The 23,746-nt window shown below is 41.3% G+C and overlaps 2 protein-coding genes across 5 annotated transcripts in view; one reads left to right on the top strand and one right to left on the bottom strand.

Annotated features, from left to right (window-relative positions):
* The first annotated feature begins 1,738 nt into the window (after positions 1-1,738).
* Positions 1,739-15,701, top strand: LOC119738102 (protein Spindly-A-like). Of its 4 annotated transcripts, none has more exons than XM_038212840.1 (11): positions 1,739-1,855; positions 3,744-3,916; positions 4,404-4,649; positions 7,418-7,546; positions 8,639-8,788; positions 9,943-10,041; positions 11,027-11,137; positions 11,328-11,468; positions 13,302-13,408; positions 14,254-14,441; positions 14,739-15,701. In XM_038212840.1, exons 2-11 carry the CDS (start codon positions 3,746-3,748, stop codon positions 15,362-15,364), a joined length of 1,968 nt encoding a protein of 655 aa, XP_038068768.1. In that variant the 5' UTR covers positions 1,739-1,855; positions 3,744-3,745; the 3' UTR covers positions 15,365-15,701. The 4 variants fall into 4 exon arrangements, with proteins under 4 accessions (XP_038068768.1, XP_038068769.1, XP_038068766.1 ...); XM_038212841.1 differs by having other exon boundaries at positions 1,739-1,851; XM_038212838.1 differs by having other exon boundaries at positions 1,740-1,855; positions 3,730-3,916.
* A 2,059-nt stretch (positions 15,702-17,760) lies between these two features.
* The window catches only part of LOC119738824 (cilia- and flagella-associated protein 54-like), a 79,141-nt gene continuing 73,155 nt past the window's right edge, over positions 17,761-23,746 (bottom strand). Inside the window, exons 56-61 of the mRNA XM_038213791.1 lie at positions 23,099-23,356; positions 21,439-21,592; positions 20,290-20,569; positions 18,586-19,598; positions 18,164-18,247; positions 17,761-18,043 (exon numbers count right to left, since the gene is read on the bottom strand). Of these exons, the coding sequence (XP_038069719.1) occupies positions 17,924-18,043; positions 18,164-18,247; positions 18,586-19,598; positions 20,290-20,569; positions 21,439-21,592; positions 23,099-23,356 (1,909 nt within the window). The 3' untranslated portion in view covers positions 17,761-17,923. The remainder of the gene's footprint in view (positions 18,044-18,163; positions 18,248-18,585; positions 19,599-20,289; positions 20,570-21,438; positions 21,593-23,098; positions 23,357-23,746) is intronic.

The raw sequence follows: 23,746 nt of genomic DNA on the forward strand, positions 1-23,746 counted from the left end.
GGGCTCAGTGTGAACTAAGAACATCAATCGCGAACTGCGACTTGAAAAGGTCTAAATTTCAGAGTAGAGCGCCATATATAGGCTGTGCCGTATTTTCTGGTATCCGGTTCATAAGTGTGACGTCCTTTCAACTTTCAACCACGCCCACTGCACAAGGAGTATCATTGGAACCATTGGAACCGGAGGTAGTGCAAAGTAGCATGTTTAGCCAATAGGCGGTATATATGCGCGTGTATGACGCATCACTTTGCGAACAAGAATGCGAGTTCCTGAAACAAAAAAGTGTTTTTTCTAGACGTGTTCTACTTTTGTACTCGCACCAGTCAACAGAGTCGAAGTCGGGTCTATCTCGTGTCTATCACATCACAAGTCAGGTCATGGGCAGGTCATTTGTGATGGGCATGTGAGGACTCGTAATTGTGTGATGCACTCGATCGGCTACAACACTAGCCTTTCGCCAAGGCAATCGTGGCTTAGAGCGGCGGAGCTGCGAAAAGCACTAAGCGACTGGAGCACTCACGAGTGGCGTAGCCACGAGGCCTTTTCGAACTTGATTTTGCGGTTTTGCAATTTTTTGTTGTTGAATGCTGACTCCGTCGTTTCCGATTGTTTGGAATTTTGCTACCCTTTTGGGATAGCAAAAATCGAGATTATAAGGAAAAACATAAGAAATTCTTGACAAGTTGGAAAAGGCCTCGTGGCTTCGCCACTCGCGTGTGTGGTCTCCCGCTCCAGTCGCTTCGCGTTTTTCGCCGCTTTGTCAAATGCTGGCAAGTTAAGCCACGATGGCCTTGGCGAAAGGCTACTACAACACAGATTTACAATTCAGCCCACGACGAAGCTTAAGTAGCCCCCCCCCCATACGCGCACGTAAATCTCGTGTGAACCCACCCCCTAGTCTGAGGGTCAGACATTCAAAGTGTGCAGAGCTAGCTAGAGCAGCCACACGAACATACTTTATGCGACCCCGCGCGCCAGCCAATCGGAGCCGACTTTAGAAACTGTGACGTCATTTCGATCAGAAATGTGGACTAAGCTGTTAATGGGTCAATTCGACTGCCATGGTTTCGGTATTGAACAACAACGGGTTACGGAAGCCCCGAGATAGAAGGCGCCCGCTGCGTGGTCACAATCTGGATGTCAAGACGCAGTCTTGTTTTGTATAATCGTGGAATCTGCTCGCACATCATAGACATTTGCTGAGCAAGGGGACATTAGACTACCCCCCCCCCCCAACTGAAACAAAAAAATCCCGACGAAACTTTCTCGCAAAACCACTAAGACTGAACTGTAATTTGAATGAGGGCTTAATATGGATCGTGGCATTTTGTCACACTACACTATTAATAAGTTATGTAGGCCTATATTAAACTTGCATGATCATGCCCCTCTAGCTCTTCAATGCATCTGATGAGGAAGTAGTTGCATTGCTAGTACGGTACCATGCAAACTTTTATACTTGAAAGTCATTTTAAGTGCTACCTTACTTTTCCATTAGATTGTGCCTGACTAACACGGCTGCCAATTATCGCAACACCACTGAATAGTTTCACAGGGTGTTTGCAATAATTGCTGTATTATAGTCGGAAGGTGTTTGACCATGGAGATATATAAAACGTCGAATCCCACACAAAAAAGAAATCGAGTCGAACTTCCCACAAGAAATCGAATGGCCAGAAGTGAGCACAAGAGGGCGCCGTATCAGCCTGACATTAGGTCTTGTTCCCATTATTATCAGTATGTAGTTTTACGGCATAGGTAACAGAATACCAGACTATAGATATTTGACGAGCGGCGGAGGTTTTGAAAATAATGCTGAAAGTTGAACCTGTTATTTTCAACAACGCGTAGGTAGGTAAGATTTAATTGATAAATTTATCCTCTAGCCGTAAAAACAAATGATATTTCATATGTATAATCAATGCCTTAATGAGAAAAACATAGAAATACGATAGTTTATCAATAATAAAAGGGGAATAAATGATTGTTTAAGCAGGAAAGTGTAGCCCACTTTATCAGCCGGCTAGTTTAGCATGTTTAGCCGGCTTTCTTTCACGATATTTTGCCTGCTACTTTGCTAGTAGTGCTACTGCTAGATAAATAGATTGTACAGCGCATTTTAAAAGGTATTAAATTAGGCAGTGGATATTTTGCCGGAGACGACAAACCTTTAGTAAACGTTAGGTTGCCCGATATGCACTGAACTAGACCCGTGAACGTGGCTTGTATACAACGCCACGTTCACGGGTCTAGCACTGAACATGCGCAGTTACTGTTTTTTTGTACTTGAACATTTTCCGGTGACAAATTTTAGTCTGGCTCCATGCCAATATTATCATTGTAACCTCATATTCACAAGATGGGAGTCAGACCATTTTATAATTTCGGACTTTAGGCCTATTTCCCTTTAAAAAAAAATCCTCCAGAGCCACAAATCTGAAAAAGAAAATGTAATACTCTGCAATAAAATGTTTGAGACATGTAAAAATAATAAAAGAAGAATATTCTGATTTATTTGGGGATGGGAAAAAAAAAAAAAAATGTGGCGGGGATCGGGATCGAACCCGCGTCATACCGCTCACCAGAGCTCTTGCTTAACCACTACACCAAACGTGCTACACAACTTTGGTGGGAATTTAATACATCTTATAATTCAGCCCTATCTTAAAGAGTACAGCGCCCTCTGTTGATATGGATTGCCGCCGGCAAACCTTTAGTAAACGTTAGTTTGCCATCATTACCTCCGGCAAAATATCCACTATCATTAAATTACCTCTTGTGCAGCACCCCATAGCCTATGGCATGTACATTGAAGTTCGTGAGTGAGAGATCCCTGGTTCAAATCCTTGCTGGCGACATTTTCAATTTTTTTTTCATCCCCAAAATTTATAAGAATATTGGGAAAGAATTCCATGTCCAAATGTTAAAAAAGGCGGCGATTTGTAGAGTCCTAGTTTATACTCGGACTAATGATAATATGGCCATCACTAAATTTTCCCTGCAATGACCTATCAACCATCAGAAAGCGATAACATGTCCTAAAAAGTCAAATTTAGCAGGGAAAGTATTGAAGCATTACTGAGAAAACACTTACAATTTTTTCAGACCACTCTCATCATTCTAGTCATAGGGTTGTGCGCAGGGGTGTCAAGTGATGTCCAGGTACGGAATTCTTTCCGAATTCTGTTTTCTTTTTGTGATTTGTGGCTCTAGCTCTGGAGGTTTTTAAAAAGAGAAATAGGCTGAAGTCCGAAATTGTAAAATGGTCTGATTCAGTTGGCGCAGAATTAGACTAAATTTGTCAAGGTAAAACATTTCTGAGTCCCAAAAAATGTCATTGCGCATGTTCAGTGCCTATACGGCAAAATATTGTTAAAAGAAAGCCGGAGCCGGCTAAATATACACTGCTAAAAATTAGACCAGTTACACATCCTAGGCTGCTTTTTTTGTCCCGCCTGCCTCCTTGTTAAGTTATTTGTTAATTCATACTTTTACAATGTATTTTGGAATATTGTCAATATAGGTCTATTGTCTTTTTTATTTGGTTCTGACAAAATTGTAGCTATTAAGAAAGGGTTTTTGTATCTGCAAAAGAGTCAAGAAAATGGAAGAATCAATCCACCAACTTGGAAAATCTGCCATCTGGAAAAAAAAAAGGGGCGGCGCCTGTTTAAAAAAAAAACCCATACGAGAAGCCAGAGTTTCTTAAATTTGACTTGGCCTCATTAGAAATATATTTCCAGCCATGGAGGAGACATCCTTGGAGAGGCAAGTACAGCAGTTGAAGTCGGAGCTGGCCAAGAAGGACAATGACGTGGTGCTTGCCGCAGAGATCGGCAAGCAGCTGCTGGAGCAGAATCAGGATCTGGAAGATCGTCTGGAACAGCTGGCCCAAGACCACATCAAGAGAGTGGAGGTAAATGCCAATCAAGGCATGGCCAAATCAGAACAACAATGAGGCTACAGCACAGGATTACATGATTCTGAAGATATTAATTCAATATTTGAACCGGGAACGATTATTTTAAAATGACACCAGACTCCAGTTACAATTGGAATACAATTACATCTTTTATTTGGCGAATGTTTATCAAAACTTTTACTCAGTGTTTAACTGTTTAACTGTCTGCACTGGGACTCGAGCCCCCGACCTCCTGCTTACTAGTGCAGACGTCTTACCACTTGACCACCGAGCTTGTCCGTGTCGGCTGGCTGGTTTGAAACTTACCCGCTGCTAAGGCAACCAAACTATATCAGAATTGAACCAGCTCTGTATCAGATTGGAACCAGCCGGCCGCCCCCGGCAAACTCGGTGGTTTAGTGGTAAGACGTCTGCAATAGTACTTGCAGAACTTTGTCACTTTTTTATCCCCTTATTGACCACTCCCTCTCCCCCACAACAGCAATTGGAACAGGACAAGTACAGCCTGCAGCTGAAGCTGAGCGCCAAGGAGCAGATTGAACGGTCCCAGCTCGGCGAGATGGAGAGCCTACGGGAGACCCTGCAGGGACAGCGAGAGGCCTGCCGGCAGGGGGAGAGGCAGGAGATGGCCCACGGGAAGGAGATGCAGAAGATGGTCGGTCAGATGGAGGAACTACAGACCAGCCTGGAGCGGGCAGCCATGACGGAAGAACAACTGAGACAGAAGGTTTGCCTTTTTCTCTCTCTCAGTCAGATCTCTGAAAAGCCTCCTTCAATCCTGGGGCCGAATTCTTGGATCTGCTAAGCTCAAAAAGTCACCAAGGGTGATTCCACAGTAACTTGCGTTACGTTTAAAGGGGGTCTTCTGCCAACTCTGTGCTGTTACTCTGTAAAATCAAACTATTTTACCCTAACCGCCCTGAATCCTTCAAAATCCTCTTTGCTAAAGTGGAGGAATTTGGAGGATTGAGGTTACATGACAAAAGTGCGTGACTGATTTTGTAGTGTGCACTTTGTCAAGGTCTTGGGTCGGACCTTGTGTTGTTTTTGCTCAGCCATGCATAAATATAGGCCTGGATTATGCTTGAAATCCTCCGTACTGCTCCAGGATGTCACTGGCTAAGCCTCAACATATTGACAGTCACTGCCGCAGGATTTTGCAGGATTCAGGCAGTGGTCACCCCTCCATGGACCACATTCAAGAAATAACGGAGGAATTTGCAGGATTGAGGCTATGCTATGTTTCCATGAGGCCAATTGGAGGATTTTGCAGGATTGAGGCTACATCCTAGCAAAAAGGCCTAGGGAGCTAGGGTTAAGGAGGATTTTTCTCACACAAGATCCCTAGAAATTAAATGTCCAAACTACAAAAAAATGGGCCAACAAAATACATTTCTGTTGGTTTGGCAACAAGATCTTTATCAGTAACTCACGTTACAAAAAAAGGATAAGGCAAAACGTTTAAATACCTTGTATTTGAAAATTTCCTGAAATTGTGCACTATTGGAATAAACTTTCCAGTGCCCGTACATCATTGAGGTGTAGGTCATATGCTACCATAACAATTGTTGACAAATAATCAACCATGAAGGGATGTATTTCTGTAACTGGCATTGCAGTTGGTGCACCCATCTTTGGTGCAAGTTAAAACACATAAGAAACTAATAATCACACCAAATATATCTTTTGGCGGAGATTGTGAACCTTTCTCTTTTCCTTAAAGGGAATATACAACATTTGCAAACATTGAAAAATAACACTACCAAGTTTTTACGAAGTACCTTAATAGGATGTTGGTAAATGACAGTCTTAAGCATCCTGTAAAATTATGGCACCTGCTGTGAAGTCATTTTCAAGAAAATGGTATTTTTGTAAAAATTTCCAGCGGTGGTCGGCCGACCACCGTTGGAAAAACCTTACTATTTTTCAACTACTGCTCCAAATTTACCATTAATTCATTCCAAATTCTTTTGCTATTGGTTACATGGTCATGAACGGGTGCAGGCCAGCTAGACTGGTACCCTTACCTTACAATTTTCCGGCATCTGTAAATTGATCCATTTCATATTTAGTGGAGTCAGGGAGCCAGACTACTTGAACAGTTTTGTTTTTCTTGGTTTTTCCAGCATTTTCGAACATAAAACTTCAAACATGTCAGTGTAACAATATTTGATCTATTATACTAACCCCTCAAATAGTTCATTTCTGAAAATTACAGCAAAAGCCAATGATGTATATTTCCTTTAAAGCTATAGTCCATCATTTGCAGCCATCCGAAAAGTAACTGGCGTAATTATTGTTGAAAAACAAACTTAGTTGAAAGATAGTAAGGGAACTAAACTCCCTGTGAAATTATTCTTTCTGGGAAGCTGTCATTTTGAAGTAATCAACGAAAGAAGGCATTTCCAACGGTGATTCTTAAGAAGCACCGTAGGAAAATTTAAATTAGTAGTTCGTTTTGTTATTCAGCGCAGTGCGCGCAAGTATTGGAACGACGCACACGCGCGCACGGTTGTTATAATTCGTCGGATCAGTGCGCGACGTCGCGTATAGCTGCAATTCAAAACATGATTCAGTAACTTTTGATTTGAAATTGAGATCTTAGAATGCTGTTTTTCTCGGAATGTACAGCTGAAGCTTAGCTGAAACTTTATCAGGTTAGTTGCTTAGTATCCTTTATTAGATTTTGAACTCTTTTGTTGCTTCAAATGAACAAAATGCACAAATTACAAATGATGGACTATAGCTTTAAAAACAAAACTTGCCTTTGCATTTTGCATGTGAAAACAAGATGCAAAAATGACTACCTAAAATCCATAATTTTAGCCAACAAAACCCAAGTTTTTGAAGAAAAAAAAACATTTGACCATATTCCATCACACTGGCACACCACTCAAATGAAAGGTCTTGTTGTCTTTCTTCTTTAATTTGATACCATGTTTGAAGTTGTAATGCTTGTAGTTCTGAAAACATCATATAATTTCCACTTGTTTACTTTGCCATGGCATTGCCCCAAAGCTCAGGATATATATTTCTTTAGCGAAACTATAGGTTACCAGCTAAAATGCCATTGGATGTGAATTGCATGTGATTGGTTCACAAGTGCTTTTTGCTTAGCAAAATAATAATGCTTAGCAGAATTATTCAGCTGAGCAAATTTTTTCAGGTGAGCATTTCTGTGAAATTTGACCTTGCATTAAAATCCCTCGGAAGCTTGATGTAAATTTTAACATTAGGTGTTGCCCTTCGTTGGCATAAGTTTATAAGCACTGTATACTCGCATCTGTCCAAGAGATTGTGAAATACAATTTCCCTGTTCCTGGCTTTAGTTTTTTTGTTGGAATTTGGGATGGAAATTGGAAAATGGGATGGAATTTGTTGCACTGTTAGCACATGCTGTGGTCCATTTTCAGTAGGACATCACAAAACAGAAAAACAACCTGATTGAAATAGATCTTGCATAGGGTTACTATAATGTTTGTTCTCTGTATGTAGATTGAACACCAGGATGAGTTGTTGAAGGAAGCTCGCAGTAAGCTGAGTTCCATGGAGTTGGCACCTAACCAGAACGACGAACAGCTGTACTGCCTCCAGCACGAACTGGCCACCGTCAAATCTGACAAGGTATCCAACAAATATTGGACTTCTTATTGTTGTATCAGTACTTTCAGGTCTTGGTTGAAAAGTGCAAGCTGAAGGTCCTTATTTAAAAAGAAATTGTTTGAATCGTCAAATTAAACTGCAAAACTTGCAACAGAAGTAAATATGTTTGGGAAAATCCATTGTTAAAATAATTTTATTAGGAATTGTAAAACTCGAAATAAAGAAGTTTTTCAAGCTTAAAATCTCTTAGCAGAGAGTGTTTGTTTAGAAATCTTGTAACTGCTGTAAGGATTTTTCAGCGCTTTTATAAGAGGATACTTTTCACAATGAAGACAGAAACGAATGGACAAAAAGTTAAATGAATAAATTGTTCAAAATATGCTCCAAATGTTTCTTTGTCTGCAGGATTTGATGGGTTTTAAATTAAATGTATTTTGGATGGAGTGAACTTTGGGTGGGGTGCATGACAACTCTTTTGCAATTGGAGGTCAAGGGTCATCTAGGTGTCAATTGAGGTCATTGTTTAAAACTGCACAAAATTTGACTTTTTTAAGAATACAAAACATGCATGGATCGACCGCGAAAAAACGGCGACAGGTGCGATCCGCAGATCACTTGTTAGGTTTTCTGTTTCTCAAAGGGTTATTATTTCTCTCCTTACTAACTTACACTACAGTTGACATTGCTGTTTCTGTCACTGCTGAACTTGATTGTTGTTTCTTCTACTAAATTGAAATCTCGTAAAGTCAAACCTCAAGGGAACAGGTTCAAAATTTGACTTAAGCAGAGTTTTGAGTTAAGCAGGGTTGTATATCATTGTTATACTACTGAAGGGAATGGATTCTTTGTTTGGCTTAACAGTTGTTTTGAGTTATCAGAGTTTGACTTATCGAGATTTCACTGTATGTCAGTCGCTGAAAAGGTAACTTTCGTGATAGGTGCGATGACAAACCAATTTCTGTTTTGGATTTAAGTCTAGTATTTGATTTAAAAAAGTAAAACAAAAAATTTGAAAATTGTTTTTTCTCAAGTGATGGTCTTCAATAGTCTCTTTAATCATTTTCTTTAATCATTTTCTAATACTGTTATCATTTTCTTTGGTTGGGGTTTCAGGATAATATAGCCATGGACTTGAAAGACAGCAAGGATCACTGCCAGCAGTTGGCGTTTACTGAGGAAGTCCAGAAGCAGCGGCTACAGAGTCTACAGAACGACATCGAAGAGAAAGAGCAACAGGTCACTAGTTACTTCAACTTGCTAGAGGTACCGAGTTGTGATATTTTATCACTTGTTTTTCTTGGTTAAATAACCCAAGCTCCATCATGTAAGATATTCATTGTGGTACCCTTTGCCACATTGGACTCGAACCAGCCAGCCGACCCTCGCCAGCTCGGCAGTCGAGTGGTGAGATGTCTGCATTTGTAAGCAAGGAGTTGTGGGTTCAAGTCCCACGTCATCAATTTTGTAATTTTTTTCACACTACAAATCTGCCATTGTGAATTGGTTTTGTGATTTTGAAAATTTAAAGAAATCCTGAATTTAAAAAATTTGTCATTGGTTTTGCGTTATCAGTGATATCTGCTGATGTATTTCCACCATTTTTTTTCAATCAGGTTACAAAATGATGAGCAGAAAACCTTACAAAACATTTTTCTTTGTCCTTTAAAACGTTTAAAACTACAACTGTCACCTTTTATGTTTTTGTGTGTGTTTTGTATTGTTTTGATTTTTTTTTATTACACTGTACATGTCTTTATCCAGGGTATGCCCGAACAGTTTAAAACTGGTTTCCATTGTGGCCCTGCATACGAGCATGTGGGATTAATGCATAATTGTGAAGCAGCTATTACAAATATTGTACAACGATTGCAACTAAATGTACAGTGTGAAACAACATAGCTTACAGGCTTTACTTTAAGGTGAATTCAGTGAACACAAAGAATTTGCACATATCTTGTGACATCAAGAAAATATATTGCAATTATACTCACTGATTATGGGAGGGGTGAAAAACCCGCGAAAAAACCCTTTTAGAAGAAACACCGGAAAATTTCCATCTGGCTCATTATTATGGCAACCAAGTTTGTTACGTGTAACTCTGAAGATCAGCACAGATTTCGATTTGTATAATCAGTGAAGAGTAGACAGCGAAAAAATACTCACATATTTGCAGAAATACTACCGACTGAATGTGTTTCGTAGTTCAGATTTGAATCAGGTTAGAGAAGTCATGGTTCTCAACTGTGCATGCAAGTTATTCCATATGATTGTACCAGTTACAGCAAAGCTTGAGGCATGACATTGGTTTTTCGCAAAAGGTATCTTCAGTGCCATATCAGTGGATTGTCTCATTTCATGAATCTGAATAAGTGGTGTAATCAGATTTGTTGATCATTTGCCTGTTGTTGCACATGCAGAAAACCCGGGAGGAGGTTTCCGAGCTGCAAGTCCAGCTGGACATTGCCAAGATGGAAGCCACCGATGTCAACAAGAAAGGAAACTCCCTCTTTGGGGAGGTAAGACAATGGATCGCTCTGGATTTTGGCACGTGGCTTTTTGTCGGACATTTTGTTGTGAATTCACGGCAGTGATTAGTCAAAACCTGAAGGGGGCGGGGCTTAACGATCTACCAAGCCACTGGGACTCTGAAATCAACTGCAGCAGGGTTAAAAAAAAGATCAAAATCCCAAGAAATTGTATCAGACCTCAATATGGGAAATGCCAGCATTATGTCATGTCCGTGACAGAGCATTTAAGAGCTCAGTGAATAAACCTGAAAATATATTGTTCAAATCTTATAACATCCATCATCTAGTAATGGTCAAGGAGATTACAGACTAGGAGTTTGGGATCATTTCTATGAATCATTAATTAGATATCATGGTTAATTGACTCTACCGCGGACATTACACTTCCTTACATAACGTTGGAATTGCCGATGTATTATAATCCAACCATTTGGCAAGTATTTTTAATCAAACACTTCATGCTTTACTCTTAATTTTTGTTCAGGGCCAATAATAAAGTATCAGTTTAACATTTCAAAAGCATCAAAAAGAAATATGATGCACAAACTTTGGGTGTTTTTTTCAGAACGTTGGAATTGCCGATGTATTATTATCCAATCATTCGGCAAGTATTTTCATCGAACACTTCATGCTTTACTCTTAATTTTTGTTCAGGTCCAATAATAATAAAATGTCAGTTTAACGTTTAAAAAGCATCAAAACGAAACATGATGCACAAACTTTGGGTGTTTTTTTTGGTTGGTACTCATTTACATTGACAAAGAAAAAACTTGAGATCGGATATTGTCCTGAATTTCTTGCTGTATTCAACCTCTCAGTAAATTGCCATTGACATGCTGTAATTATGTGCCACTTAATTCTTACATCTCTACATGAACAATTTCCAGTTTGATTTCATCTGCATTTGAAGATTTTTAAAAGTTCAAAAATGAAATTGTCTGGGGTTTTTTTTCAACCACCATTTATTTCTAAGGTTGAGGATAGGCGCAAGGAAGCTGAGAATAATCTGATATCGATGAAGGTGCAGTACGAATCGGCCAAGGAACAGTTGAACATGAAGAAACAACAGGTCCACAAGATGAGAGTAAGTTCACTCAGTTAGCGTGCACTGCAATTTTTTTGCAAACCAATATTTTGTTTTATCTTTTCTGTTTTATTGTGCCAACATACCATCTCTTCATTGATATTCTCTCAATTTCTCACCACGCAGTCGTACTCTTTGTCCAATTTTAAGTTCTAAATATAATTCTACATTGTCTACTATTTATTTTCAGTTCCAGATCGCGGCCCTGTTGCAGATGGGCGGCGGCCGGGCCGACACATCCCAGAGGGAACGCTTAGAGCAGAGCCTTGCACAGAGCCGGTCGGAGGTTCACATGCTGACGGAGAAAATCAAAGTTCTGGAAAAAGCAAAGGTGCGTCTGGAGTCATCTGACAGCTCTGTTGTCATTCTTTTTTCCTTTTGGCTATCCTATTAGGGATTTTTTGAGTGAATTGAAGTCTTTTGGAATTGTACAGTCAAAGGTCAAAGATCAAAGGTCAAAGATGAAATATTCAGATTACCATTTTATAGCTGGCATAGCCTCTATCGCCCATTGGCCTGAGTGATCTTGCAAATTCATTTGAAATTCATTTGTGCCATGTAGAGCGAAATGAACTTGAGCAAGCTCTAACAACATCATGTGCCATGCTAATTCAAAGTGCAAAACAAGTGCTGGACAAGCTGAGGTCATAATCACAAGGGTTCCCACAGTAATGGGAAACTCCTGGAAATTTAAAGTTATAATGGGAAGTCAGTCATTGAAAGTTGTTGTTCCAAGAGAAAATGTCATGGAAAAGTCTTGGAATCCGGCACAACCCATACATGATGATGTGTAATATTTGGCTAACATTTCAGTGCAAACATGTACATGCAGTTTTTATAAACACCCCAAAAAAGGAAAGTTCACACTCATTGGAGGGGTCATAATTTTTGTATCTGATCGTCTTGCGATAACGTCATTAATATAGACATAAGTGGAATGTTGCTGGCTACATTTTGATAGCCCGTTTGCTACCAAAGACTGTAAATCGTCCAACATTGACAACGGTTTATGAAAAAAGATGCAGTTTGAAAAGTTGCAAATTCAAGAGTACGCGTGTGGAAATTGCTGCATGACAGTGCCGCACTGCCCGAAACGAACAGCAGGGAATACTGAACGCACAGTGCTTGCATGGATGGGAGCACGTGAGTTGAATTACCCACGCTTTGTTGGGGCACTGTGCAGTCGATAGGGGCCAATTATGGGCATGTGTGGTTACGCTTGGCAATTTCTCCTCACGTAATCTTTAAATTTGCACTTTTTCAAACTGCATCGTTTTTCATAAACTGTTGTCAGTCTTGGACGATTTACAGTCTTTGGTAGCAAACGGGGTATCAAAATGAAGCTAACAACATTCCCCAAAGGTCTATATAAATGACCTCATCATCAGACGATCAGATTCAAAATTAAGACCCCTAATGAGTGTGGACTATTCTTTTTTGCGGTGTTTAGTTGTAGTGGTGTTCAGAGCTTTGTAGTGCCATGACACGCTCGGAAGGCAGTGCAGGATGCCTCACGCGTATAAGTGGTTAGTGACATGTCACTTTAACATGAAAAAGTGGGAGGATCAGATGGCTGGATAAGGGAAGGAAGAGGCCATCTTGCTGATGGTATTGCACACTGCATAGACCTTTATTTTTAGTGTCATGACTGACCAGTGTATTAAATAGGCTCATAAGATGTCGAAACAGTGTGTTTTTGGATATGGAAAGCCCTGATTTTGTCCTGGAAAAAAGTCATGGAATTTCAATTTAAGATCTCTGTGTGAACCCTGAATCACAGTCTTTGCTCTCACGTTTCTAGTCATATCCTCATAAAACTTCCTTTGTCAGTGTTCATTTCCTGTTATTTAGTCCTGCTTGTGATGGACATAAATTGATAGATGATTTGACATTTGACGGACACGTGATAGACATGTGATGGACTTGATTACAATTCTGCCTGGGCTGTTTTCCAAACTCCGGCTTCAGCCCCAGCTCCATTGCCAAACTGCATGCCTGAAGCCAGAACGGCGATGAAGCCGGGGTTTGGCAAACGGCCATGCTCTACAATGGTTAGACTGGGCCTATCCAACCAGTGTCAACTAACCAGGGTCTTGGTGTGAGTTAGTCAAACTGTGGTTGGCCATAGTCCTTGATTCAACTTTCTCTGTGTCAAACTTCACAGGTCAGTGAGGGGATGGGTCAGCAGTACGAGGAATACAAGAAACTCCTCAGTGAATCGGACAAACCAGACCTGGTGGAGTTCCTCCAGCACAAACTCAAAACGGCCAAGTAAGATCAACTTCTCCCAACCTTGCAAACAACAATCAGACTTCCCTTTCTCTAAGGATGTGAAGTTTACATACTTTAACGTTTGAACAAAAAAATAAAAAAAATAAAAATTAAGAATATAGTTACAAATTTGCTAAAAGATTGAAACAGAACCTAAAATCTTAAAAGGGTACATTTTAAACCTACAGACCTATTTAATTTGTAAGCTTCTTTGGTGATTGATCACCTCTTTTATGTGCAAGTTATCCATTTTTTAATGAAAACAGATGCATTTGTATACAAATTTAATACATTGGAACGCCGCTATAACAAACATCGCGGGATCCACAGAAATAGTTTGTAATAGCGATCATTCGGTGTAGCGATTTTAGTAAGCTGCCGGTGCTCTGGTACTCACTTTTCAATAAATAGCGCCCTTCAGAATTTCACCCTGCACACCCTGGTAGTTACTGAAAGACGACTTTGAACGTGTGCCGTTCCCCTTCTATTCCTTGGGGAAATAATAGCCACTTGTCGCTCATCTGTTGACATTTTTCAACAACAATGTTCAGTACATTTTGTACACAAAAATCGGGAGCCAAGGACAATGTTGGGTATAGCCGAATGTTCGGTAGAGCGGTGTTCAGTATAGCGACGTTCCACTGTATACCGTTTGATGTTTTTAAAAAGCTGCTAGCCGAGATCAATGTTCCAAGCCTCTCCTATGTGCGATATACACATACTGGGGAAGGCGGCAGTCTAAAGTGTTTGAACATTACACGTCTAAACACTACACAAAAGTTTTCTTAAATGTTTGCCAAGTTAAACATGGATACCCTTCCCGACTCTTTTTCTTCCTCCCACAGGGCTGACAATGAAGAGGTGCAGAAGGAACTGCACACCCAGCAGCTGCTGCAGATTGCAGCTAGTGACAAGCTGATGGATTGCGAGCGTCGCTTGTACAGCGCCGAGACAGAGACGGACAGGACCAGGGCGGCTAACATGAAGCTCCTGGTCACGCTGGATGAACTGAGGCTGAAGCTGAATGCTAAAGGTAAAGGCTGGGGATCTGAAGTTAGTTTAGGGCTGAGGGATAGATGGTAGGCTTTCCGCTATTTTGAATCATCACTTTAACGCTCATGCTAAAGTTTATTAACAAGTGTATTGTCCAATATGAGTTAGAAAATATGTCATATCATTTGATGACACAGGAAAAAAGAAGTGAGGGTTTTAATGTGCTCAGTGATTCAGTGATGAAGAAGGCAGTGAGGAGATTGCAATTTTTCATCTAAAGATTTTGCATAAGACAGAATAATTGAAATCCTTCATTCTTCTTTTGATTCAACCACAGAGAACGGCACCACCAAATCAAAGATCAACACCAGCTATCGAGAGAAAATCTGCCTGAAGAAACCAAACGGAGACAAAGTGGTCTCAGATGGAGAACTCATGGAAACTCAAGACGTCACTGACAAAAATCCAAGTGAAGATGACATTACAAATCAGTCATCAGAAGCGACTACAGTAGCTGAGAGTGAAACCCCGCCCATGGATCAAAAGCAGCCAATGAGTGACAAGGTCTTGTTGGAATCAACCAATGAAAAGGGAGATAACGGGAGGCGAGAGGACTACGTCCTCGGGCCGTCCAATCAGAACAGGCCCCTTATCATGCCAGCAACCGGTGCGCCCGTCAAGAAACAGACCAAGAAGTCGGTGTCGATGTGCGAGACGGTCTCTGTGTTGGATGCCACGGGGAGAGTAGATCTGAAGCGGTCGTGCCTCAAGTCCGGGGAGAAACACAACCGAGACGAGGATGGAGAAAACGAGGACGACTCGCCTGGAGAGGAGAATAGCCGGCCGAGGGCGGGGCACGAGATGGGCGGGGCGGGGTCCAGAGGGGCTAGGCACGGGGGCAAGAAACACCACAAGGTGGTGCACATGAAGAGCAACAACGCTGCGGAGTGTAAACAGCAGTGAGTTGGGAAACTGGGAGTTGTGTTTTGGGGGCTGAGGAGAACATGATGGGCAAGAGTTGGAGTTGAGTCATCACAAGTCATCGCAAGCAATCATAAGAAATGAATTGTGAGAGACGTTCTTTAGTCACTGTGCATCCTATGTTGTTTGTGATTTGTCTTGTGATTTGATTTGTGATTTGACGTATGATCAGCTGGTGATTTGACATGTTATTAGCTATTTCTGCTCACCATTATAAAGAGTTCCTTTCTTCATTTGTAAATTCACTTTTGAGTAAAATAATTTTATGGTAAGCCAATTTGTAAAATTTATTATGTTGTAAATAGATTAAATTGTAAACGTATTTGATTGTTAAACTAACTTAAGAAAATTGCATGGTCTAACCCCTAATAACCAAATTGTCAACCCGGCATCTGTGAAGAAAATCACATGGATAGGCAGCCACATAAATTAGTGTTGGAATTGGAACTCTAAATTTGTAAAAAAAGCTAGCTTTGTGAATAATGGAATGGATACTGCAGTTCTAAAATTGGAAAGTTTGATGCCCCATATGCAAATTCGGGTTAAAACTGTATTTGCTCCATAATTCTGATTCAACCCTGCCGTTTGTGGTAAATGGAATGCAAATAAGGGAATAAATATGTGCTTGAACTGCAGATAGTGTTCGGCTCGGGCCATTATTATATTTGCAACCAGGCCCCTAGCCGATCGTAAACGTACTTGTTTAATACCAGCCAAGCACATATTTATTCCCGTTCATAAAATACCCGTTCATCAAAAAGTCAAAAATTCCAAAAGATTTTGATCAGTTTTACTTCAGATTTTGTGAAACGTCCCTCTGGTCATAGGCATGGTATGCGCCTCACGCGCATAGTACTAAAAATCTTTTATGAAAAGTGGCACTCGGTGTGTACTGTGCAAGTGGCGCAGAACGCAGCTGTGTTTTACTGGTGGTTTAAAACCATCCACGTGACAGGCTCTTGACCGATAGGAATTGGTAAACTGTCTAGGGTATTTGTGAATTTACAATAAATAAGAACCGGAATAAATTTAAAAAAAAACCCCACATACTTAATAGTCAAAGTTTAGACCAAGGAATGTTAAAGTGCACAATAAGAAAATACACTAACTCGGTATGGTTGTCACACACTACAAACTTTATTGCATAAAGTTGAACCTCACAGCAAATGATATATAATTTCATAAAAAAAATTCTTAAAACATAGCGGTGATAAACATCTTAATAATAAACTGGACGGAAAGTAAACAATTAAAATCTGTTAAAATGCAAACAAGCATGGAATTAATAGAAAACCATTGGATAATTTACAACTTAAATGTGTGAATACGTTTAATAACTGGACGGTGGTTTGCTTGGAAACAACAGTTTATACAACAACACCAATATTTAGTTCACTTAGAATATAACAATTTCTTCAGAACTAATCACTGCAATTTACATGAGGCTTACATTCCTTTCAATAAGCACTTCTGGTATAGCAAAATGTATACTTCTCATTTACCAAATAAATAATATAACAATTATTTTTTAGTACTAACGTGAAATTTTGTAGAACAGTAAAACTGGAAAGAGACACATTAATTCATACTGAAACCAAAAATGTATAGTTTCAATAAATGTAAAACAAGTGTTAGACAACGATTATTTTTTTGGAAATTGTGCATTGATTTAGTTAACGCATATTTGGTCATTTGGTGTGGAGTGTATGGAGCAAAGTTCAATGTGAACACAGATAAATCCTTGACATATTATTCACAAAATTTGCGTCGGGGTGATGTGAATTCAATAATAGGTTTTGCGCATCAGGACAATTCCATCTTGTGAATAGTTTTATTACGGTACCCGCTGCTACATCAGATTGGAACCAGCCAACCGATCCTGGCAAGCTCGGTGGTCGAGTGGTAAGACGTCTGCACTAGAAAGCAGGAGGTCGTGGGTTCGAGTCCCACCCGAGTGATTTTATCCAACTTTCACTCTCGGTATACACTGAGTATACAGTGTTTATACGTCAGGGCAAACCCTATTATTGAACCTTGATATATTTGTGTGACAATAACAAGCTTGGACAAGGGCATACTACAGAAACAGTACTGAAGCGTTTATCACCGACAGAAACAAAGCTGAGGGTGTAGTTCTGCAGTGGAATGGTAGAGTGTTGGACAGAATCAAACGATCGTGGACGGAAATCAAACAGGACGGTTAAATGAGCCACCTTTAGCAACAAATTTGGAACAAATTATTTACTAAAATGAAATTACTTTACTTGACATGAAATTATTTAGTAGAACCATGAAATTGTTTGTAAACAAACATAAAATGAAAATAACTGGTTGTTCAACACAGAATACAAAAAAATCAAATTAGCAATTTTCTTTTATTTATTTCAAAAGAAAAACCACCAAAACCATACAATGGTTTAGCACTGGCTTGCAATTTGAAATTTGTCTATCGGGGAAATTGTCACAGGTTAATAAGAAGAGGAGTGAGTCTATGTTTAAAAATAAAATGCTCGGAGCTCTCTGGCGTAACATGGGAACCGGTTACTGAAGCATGGGGGCCAGCCAATCATAAATCTTGGTGCCTTTCAGACAGTCGCCGTAGCTAGGATCAAACAGCTGCTCTAGGCTGTGGATACGAGGCAGCTCCACTTCAAATGGAATCTGTGGAGAGAGAAATGCCCAATGGATAAAAAAAAATGGATTTCAATTTTGCTTTCTCTTCTAATGAAAGCTTTAAGTAATCTTGACACAAATAACTTGGGTGTTGATGCAATATCTTACTGCTTGTGGGTCTTGCTGGTCCTGCTCAGGCGCCTTGTACTTCAGTAGTTCCTGGATTGTGTCCACGCACTGCCTCAGCAAAGCCTAAAATTTATCAAATTCAGTCTATATTAGGTACAGCAAAATAATGTAAATAGAATCGTCTGCAGGATACAAATCATCATGTCTCTCCGTTAGTTAGTTAGTAACAAACGTTGACATTGTCTATTGCTCCTACATATGTTCCTACACGGTTTTAACCAACAGAGCTACAGAACTGTATTTGCCCTCTACCAAATGAACTCTCTAGCCCTATGTGAAAAACATCCACATATTGTCAGTGTCTTTGCTCAAGGAAAGCGCAATATCCTTTAATGATCCATATGAATAAAATCAAACTTTTCGAACGAAAATTCCTAACAATTACATTTCTGTTAAGTTACCTCAAGATTTTCATCTCTTTTGACTTTGGCAGACAGCTGAGCGATGCGAGCTGTCCTCTTGGATTTCCGGTTGGCTGGTTTGCCTGGCGTACTGGATCCATCCTTAGATGGAGTGCTCATTGCCGGGGTGCTGGGTGGTTTAGGCTTCTCGGCCGCAGCCAGGGAGATCTCAGCCTTTTGTCTCAAGACGGCCAGACGGTCGTGGAGATCTGTCACCTGGGGTAAGGCGAGGGTCATGCTGCCCACGACGGGTGGTGGTGTCTCGGCGGGGCCTTTTGATGGGGCCGATTTGGGAGGTGGGGAATTTCCGATGGCATACAGGAGGAGAACCTGACGGGATGGGGTGCCGTTGGGGTCCTGGGTTGAAGGCTGGTACCACTGGAGACAAAGCTCATTCTCGCCAGATATTAAGGCTTTATCCGACGTCTTGGCGGCATGCTTGTTGGAATCCTCACCTGTCTTGCCGATCAAGCAGAAGGCGTTCTCAGGATAACTCTTAGCCGGTATTTGGAGGTCTGTCGGGGGGCCGGGGAACGGCAGCGACAGGCCCGTCGGCGGTCTGACAGCCTGGCAGCCTGTAGCAAAGACAGAGAGGTGACTACGCAGGAATCCCAGCATGCTCTGCAAGCGCAGCAAGGCGTCGCCGCACAGCAGCGGGAGCCGGACAACGTCGTGGTTGATGCCCGTGTCAAACCCGGTGTGATTGACAAAGCCCAGGTCGAAACCGGCACCCAGGCTGCCGTTCTCATTCGCCGGTGAACCCCCGCGATTACTGCCGTCCGTCCCTACCCCGATGGAATCCAAGTTGCAGGAACGCTGCAGGATGGCCGTGTAGCTCAGCAGGTGGATCCAGCTCAAGGTAACGGGCTTCTTGTCTGAGGCTGCCAGGAGAGGGACTGGGGATGGTGAGCCTGCTGAGATGGTATCATCATCCTCCATGTCTGCTTGGACTTCATCCAGGGTCTTCAAGGTGGGTTTATTAGCTGCTGCTGGAGGCGAGACCCCACGCTCCGCTGTGTGCAAATTCAAAGACCAATATTCCTTAAGATTAAAGGTTTTACTCAATACCCCACTTTTTAAACATTTTCCAAAAGTTTCCATGGAAAAAGGCATTCAGGGAATTGCAAGATAGTTTTTGAAAATCAGATCAGCCTTCTACCTTGGGGTATGCATGCATACAACAATAAACATGCATTTTGAATTTGTTTCACACAAAAAAAGTTTGAGAATAAAAAGAACAATTTGAAGAAATAGCAAGGGCATAAAAAAGTCTTTCACATGATCAAGAACATTACATAAATATATTAGAATTTCTATTGATCATTATTTATGATTTTTATTTTTGAACCTTGAATTGTACTTTTATATTATAGGTTTCTCTCAAATGACTTCATTGCCTACAGACCAGCCACGTGCATCGGCATTTTGAGCGTCACTTGCATGAAGCGCATCGGCTGTGTCATATTTCAAACACATTTCAAGCAACAAGTGGGCGTGTTGGGAACAATTTTCAACACTGTGCAATGCGTGCTGGATTGCGTAAAATATGCGGTTGCAGTTCTCCTACAGAGATGGCTGTCTTTGAGAGAGACCTATAGGAAGTTGGTGGTGGTTGGGAGGGACTAGGTAATTTGAAAGGGGGAGGGAGAAGCATCTGCTGACTCTGCCTGTATGCAACCTGTGAATGCCCATAACTTGTCTTACCTTTAGTAAAGCTCAGGTCCTGCATGACGAAATCAGGGATCACGTCTCTGACCTTACCCTTCAAGGTCAGCGAGGTCAAGGAGGGGTCACCCACCAGCAGGGCCAGGGATCGCTGGGCTATGGCTACGGCTGTTGCTGACTGGACGGCCAGCCAGGCCGCTGTGAGCTCCTTGGTGCGTTCGGCTATGGCTTCCTTGATGGCTAGGTCACGTTTGGACGGGGTGGCCTTCGTCGGGGGGCCAGACCGGGAGGGTTTCTTGGAGGCTGAGGAGCTTGGGGTCTGGTGAGAGAAAGATTGATTGAAAGTGAGCGATGACGAGAGAGTTTGAGATCATAATAATAATAATAATAATAATACTGGAGTCTTATATAGCGCATGTATCTACCAACAATTTGGTACTCAAGGCGCAGGTAATTATGTCTATTAGAGACAGGTGAATGAAGTACATGGGAAATATGAGACCCATTATGTAGCACCTTTACAAGGGTTTACAAGGTGCTGCGGCGCATATTGCAGCCACTGCCAGAAACACCGGGGCAAACCCCTTCTCTTAGCGACAAGTGTTACTTGGTTCTTTAACGTGCATTATACAACACATGGGGCCTACGGCTTTACATCCCATCCGAAGGACGGAGCAATATTGGTTAAGTGCCTTGCTCAAGAGCACAAGCACCATGTTCCCACAGTCAGGATTCGAACCCATATACCACGGCACAGGAGTTGAACATCGTAACCATTGGACCACAGCACCCCCTGAAGATCATCTTCAGGACCGATTAAAAAAATATTGACAGTATAAGCTGAAGAGAATTCATTTTTTCATTCTGTCGTCAAAGAGTTTAAGTATTGTGAATTATTTTCAGAAACATTCCCAATATTTGTCAGAACCTTCTGGATATTATCTGTGAGTTTTCACGAAAACTGTGGGCATTATTGACGAACAATTTGAAACAAAATTGGGACATTTCAGATAAAACTTGGTGATAATTTACGTAAAATTTACTTTAAAATCTCAGGAAATGTTATTCACGGGAGAAGACAGCAGAACCTTTTGAAGGGTTAATTGAAACATTGAAATGGGTTGTGGGTTTATGTAATCACAAAGTATACAAAGTCCACCAGTGACATTTTTTTGATAAGAGGCTTACCCTAGATTTCTTCTTTTTCTCCGGCGAGGCTTGGATGGGGAGGGTTTTAGCCTCTTCCCTCTCGGCTTGCTGTAAGTCGTTGATGACCTTGAGTCTCTGGCTGGCGCCGTCTAGGTACAGGAGGGCTACCTCCAGGTAAGCCTGGCGGATCAGACTGTGGAGTGGAATGTAACGATAACATGAATGTTATGGTGGGATTGGAACCTGTGACTTTGGATTACTGGTATTGGTGCCCTACAAAAACTGGGGTGGGGTCTGAACCAGTGACTTTTGGATTACTAGTATTTGTGCTCTAACAACACTGGGGTGGGGTTGGAACCAGTGACTTTTGGATTACTGGTATTTGTGCTCTTCCAAATCTGGGGAGGGGTTTGAACCAGTGACTTTTGGATTACTGGTATTTGTGCTCTACCAAAACTGGGGAGGGGTTTGAACCAGTGACTTTTGGATTACTGGTATTGGTACTCTACCAAAATTGCGGTGGGGTTTGAACCAGTGACTTCTGTATTACTGGTATTTGTGATCTACCAAAACTGGGGTGGGGTTTGAACCAGTGACTTTTGGATTACTGGTATTTGTGCTCTTCCAAATCTGGGGAGGGGTTTGAACCAGTGACTTTTGGATTACTGGTATTTGTGCTCTACCAAAACTGGGGAGGGGTTTGAACCAGTGACTTTTGGATTACTGGTATTTGTGCTCTTCCAAATCTGGGGAGGGGTTTGAACCAGTGACTTTTGGATTACTGGTATTGGTGCTCTACCAAAACTGGGTTGGGGTTTGAACCAGTGATTTTTGGATTACTGGTATTTGTGCTCTTCCAAATCTGGGGAGGGGTTTGAACCAGTGACTTTTGGATTACTGGTATTTGTGCTCTACCAAAACTGGGGAGGGGTTTGAACCAGTGACTTTTGGATTACTGGTATTGGTACTCTACCAAAATTGCGGTGGGGTTTGAACCAGTGACTTCTGTATTACTGGTATTTGTGATCTACCAAAACTGGGGTGGGGTTTGAACCAGTGACTTTTGGATTACTGGTATTTGTGCTCTTCCAAAACTGGGGAGGGGTTTGAACCAGTGACTTTTGGATTACTGGTATTTGTGCTCTTCCAAATCTGGGGAGGGGTTTGAACCAGTGACTTTTGGATTACTGGTATTGGTGCTCTACCAAAACTGGGTTGGGGTTTGAACCAGTGATTTTTGGATTACTGGTATTGGTGCTCTACAAACACAAGAGTGGGATTGGAATCTAGTGTGTGTGTAAAATAAATGAATTTCTTTTTTTTAGGGGGGGGGTTGTTAAGTTCTGTTTAATTAAATATTGCTTGTATGAAAACTCCTTAGTAAATAAAAAACTTCAGTCCCTCCAGAAATTAGCGTAGTGAGCTGAAGTCTTGAATGGATTTTGATTTGGCAACTAGGCACCTTGTGTGAAAATTTGACCAATTTCCGTGAAGATATGGATTTTTTTATGCCGCCTATGTATATGGCCGGCTATAACTTTTAGATTTCGGGGCATATGATTTTAGCAAATTCAACAAATTTGGAAAGCACAGTTTAAAGCAACATCGGGAACACACAGTTTTTGGTGCACAGCTTCAAGTATCTACTGTGTTGTGACTTTGGCAAAATCCAAAGCTGTAAGCAAAAGGAAACACCTACCCTAAATCCTGATTGCTCGCCATGCTGACGTTGACAGCCTCTAGTAGCGTCCCCACAGCAGCCCTGGGCTGGTATGCTCCACCATCACCACCGCTACTCCTGCATCGGGCCAGCTGCCGCTGCACCTTGCCCAGGTGGAGGAGCAGCTCAGCTAGGAGACTGCCCTCCTGCCTGGCACAGACACGGCCCAGCTCTAGACCGGTGGAGAGCACGCCGGCTGCGTGGAGCCAGGGATCAGGGGTATGGTCACCGAGAACCCTGCAAGAACAAAGAAATCAGGAGATGAAAGCCAGCTTCACAGAATGCCTCACTATTTTATGTGCAACTTTTACAAGCACACTAAAAATGCAATTAGTATGTTGAGGGGGTATTGGTGGTGTTTGAAAGCCCTATACCTGGTCTGCATGATCGCATTTTAAACATCTTTTCATGTGTAGTTAACTCTTTCAGTGCCCGCGAAATTTGAAAAGTTTAACCCTAAAGTGCCCAACTTCGAGCGTTTTTGTTAATTGTTCGAAATTCCGTAAAAAAAAAAGTAAATAAGTTTTACTCACTAAATTTGTTGTTGTTGCTCTCTGGTATATCCTTGATATATTGGAAAGTCAAAAGTAGTCACAAACATAGTGATACACCCTGAAACACTGGCCT

This window comes from Patiria miniata, unplaced genomic scaffold (genome assembly GCF_015706575.1).
Source record: "Patiria miniata isolate m_02_andy unplaced genomic scaffold, ASM1570657v1 HiC_scaffold_3, whole genome shotgun sequence".
NCBI classification, from domain to species: domain Eukaryota; kingdom Metazoa; phylum Echinodermata; class Asteroidea; order Valvatida; family Asterinidae; genus Patiria; species Patiria miniata.

Bases quoted from the DNA above. Each gene is read 5' to 3' on its own strand.
- LOC119738102 (XM_038212840.1), top strand. From the start codon at position 3,746: ATGGAGGAGACATCCTTGGAGAGGCAAGTACAGCAGTTGAAGTCGGAG. The intron at 3,917-4,403 runs GTAAATGCCAAT...CCCCCACAACAG, and splicing joins ACCACATCAAGAGAGTGGAG to CAATTGGAACAGGACAAGTA. The intron at 8,789-9,942 runs GTACCGAGTTGT...TTGCACATGCAG, and splicing joins GTTACTTCAACTTGCTAGAG to AAAACCCGGGAGGAGGTTTC.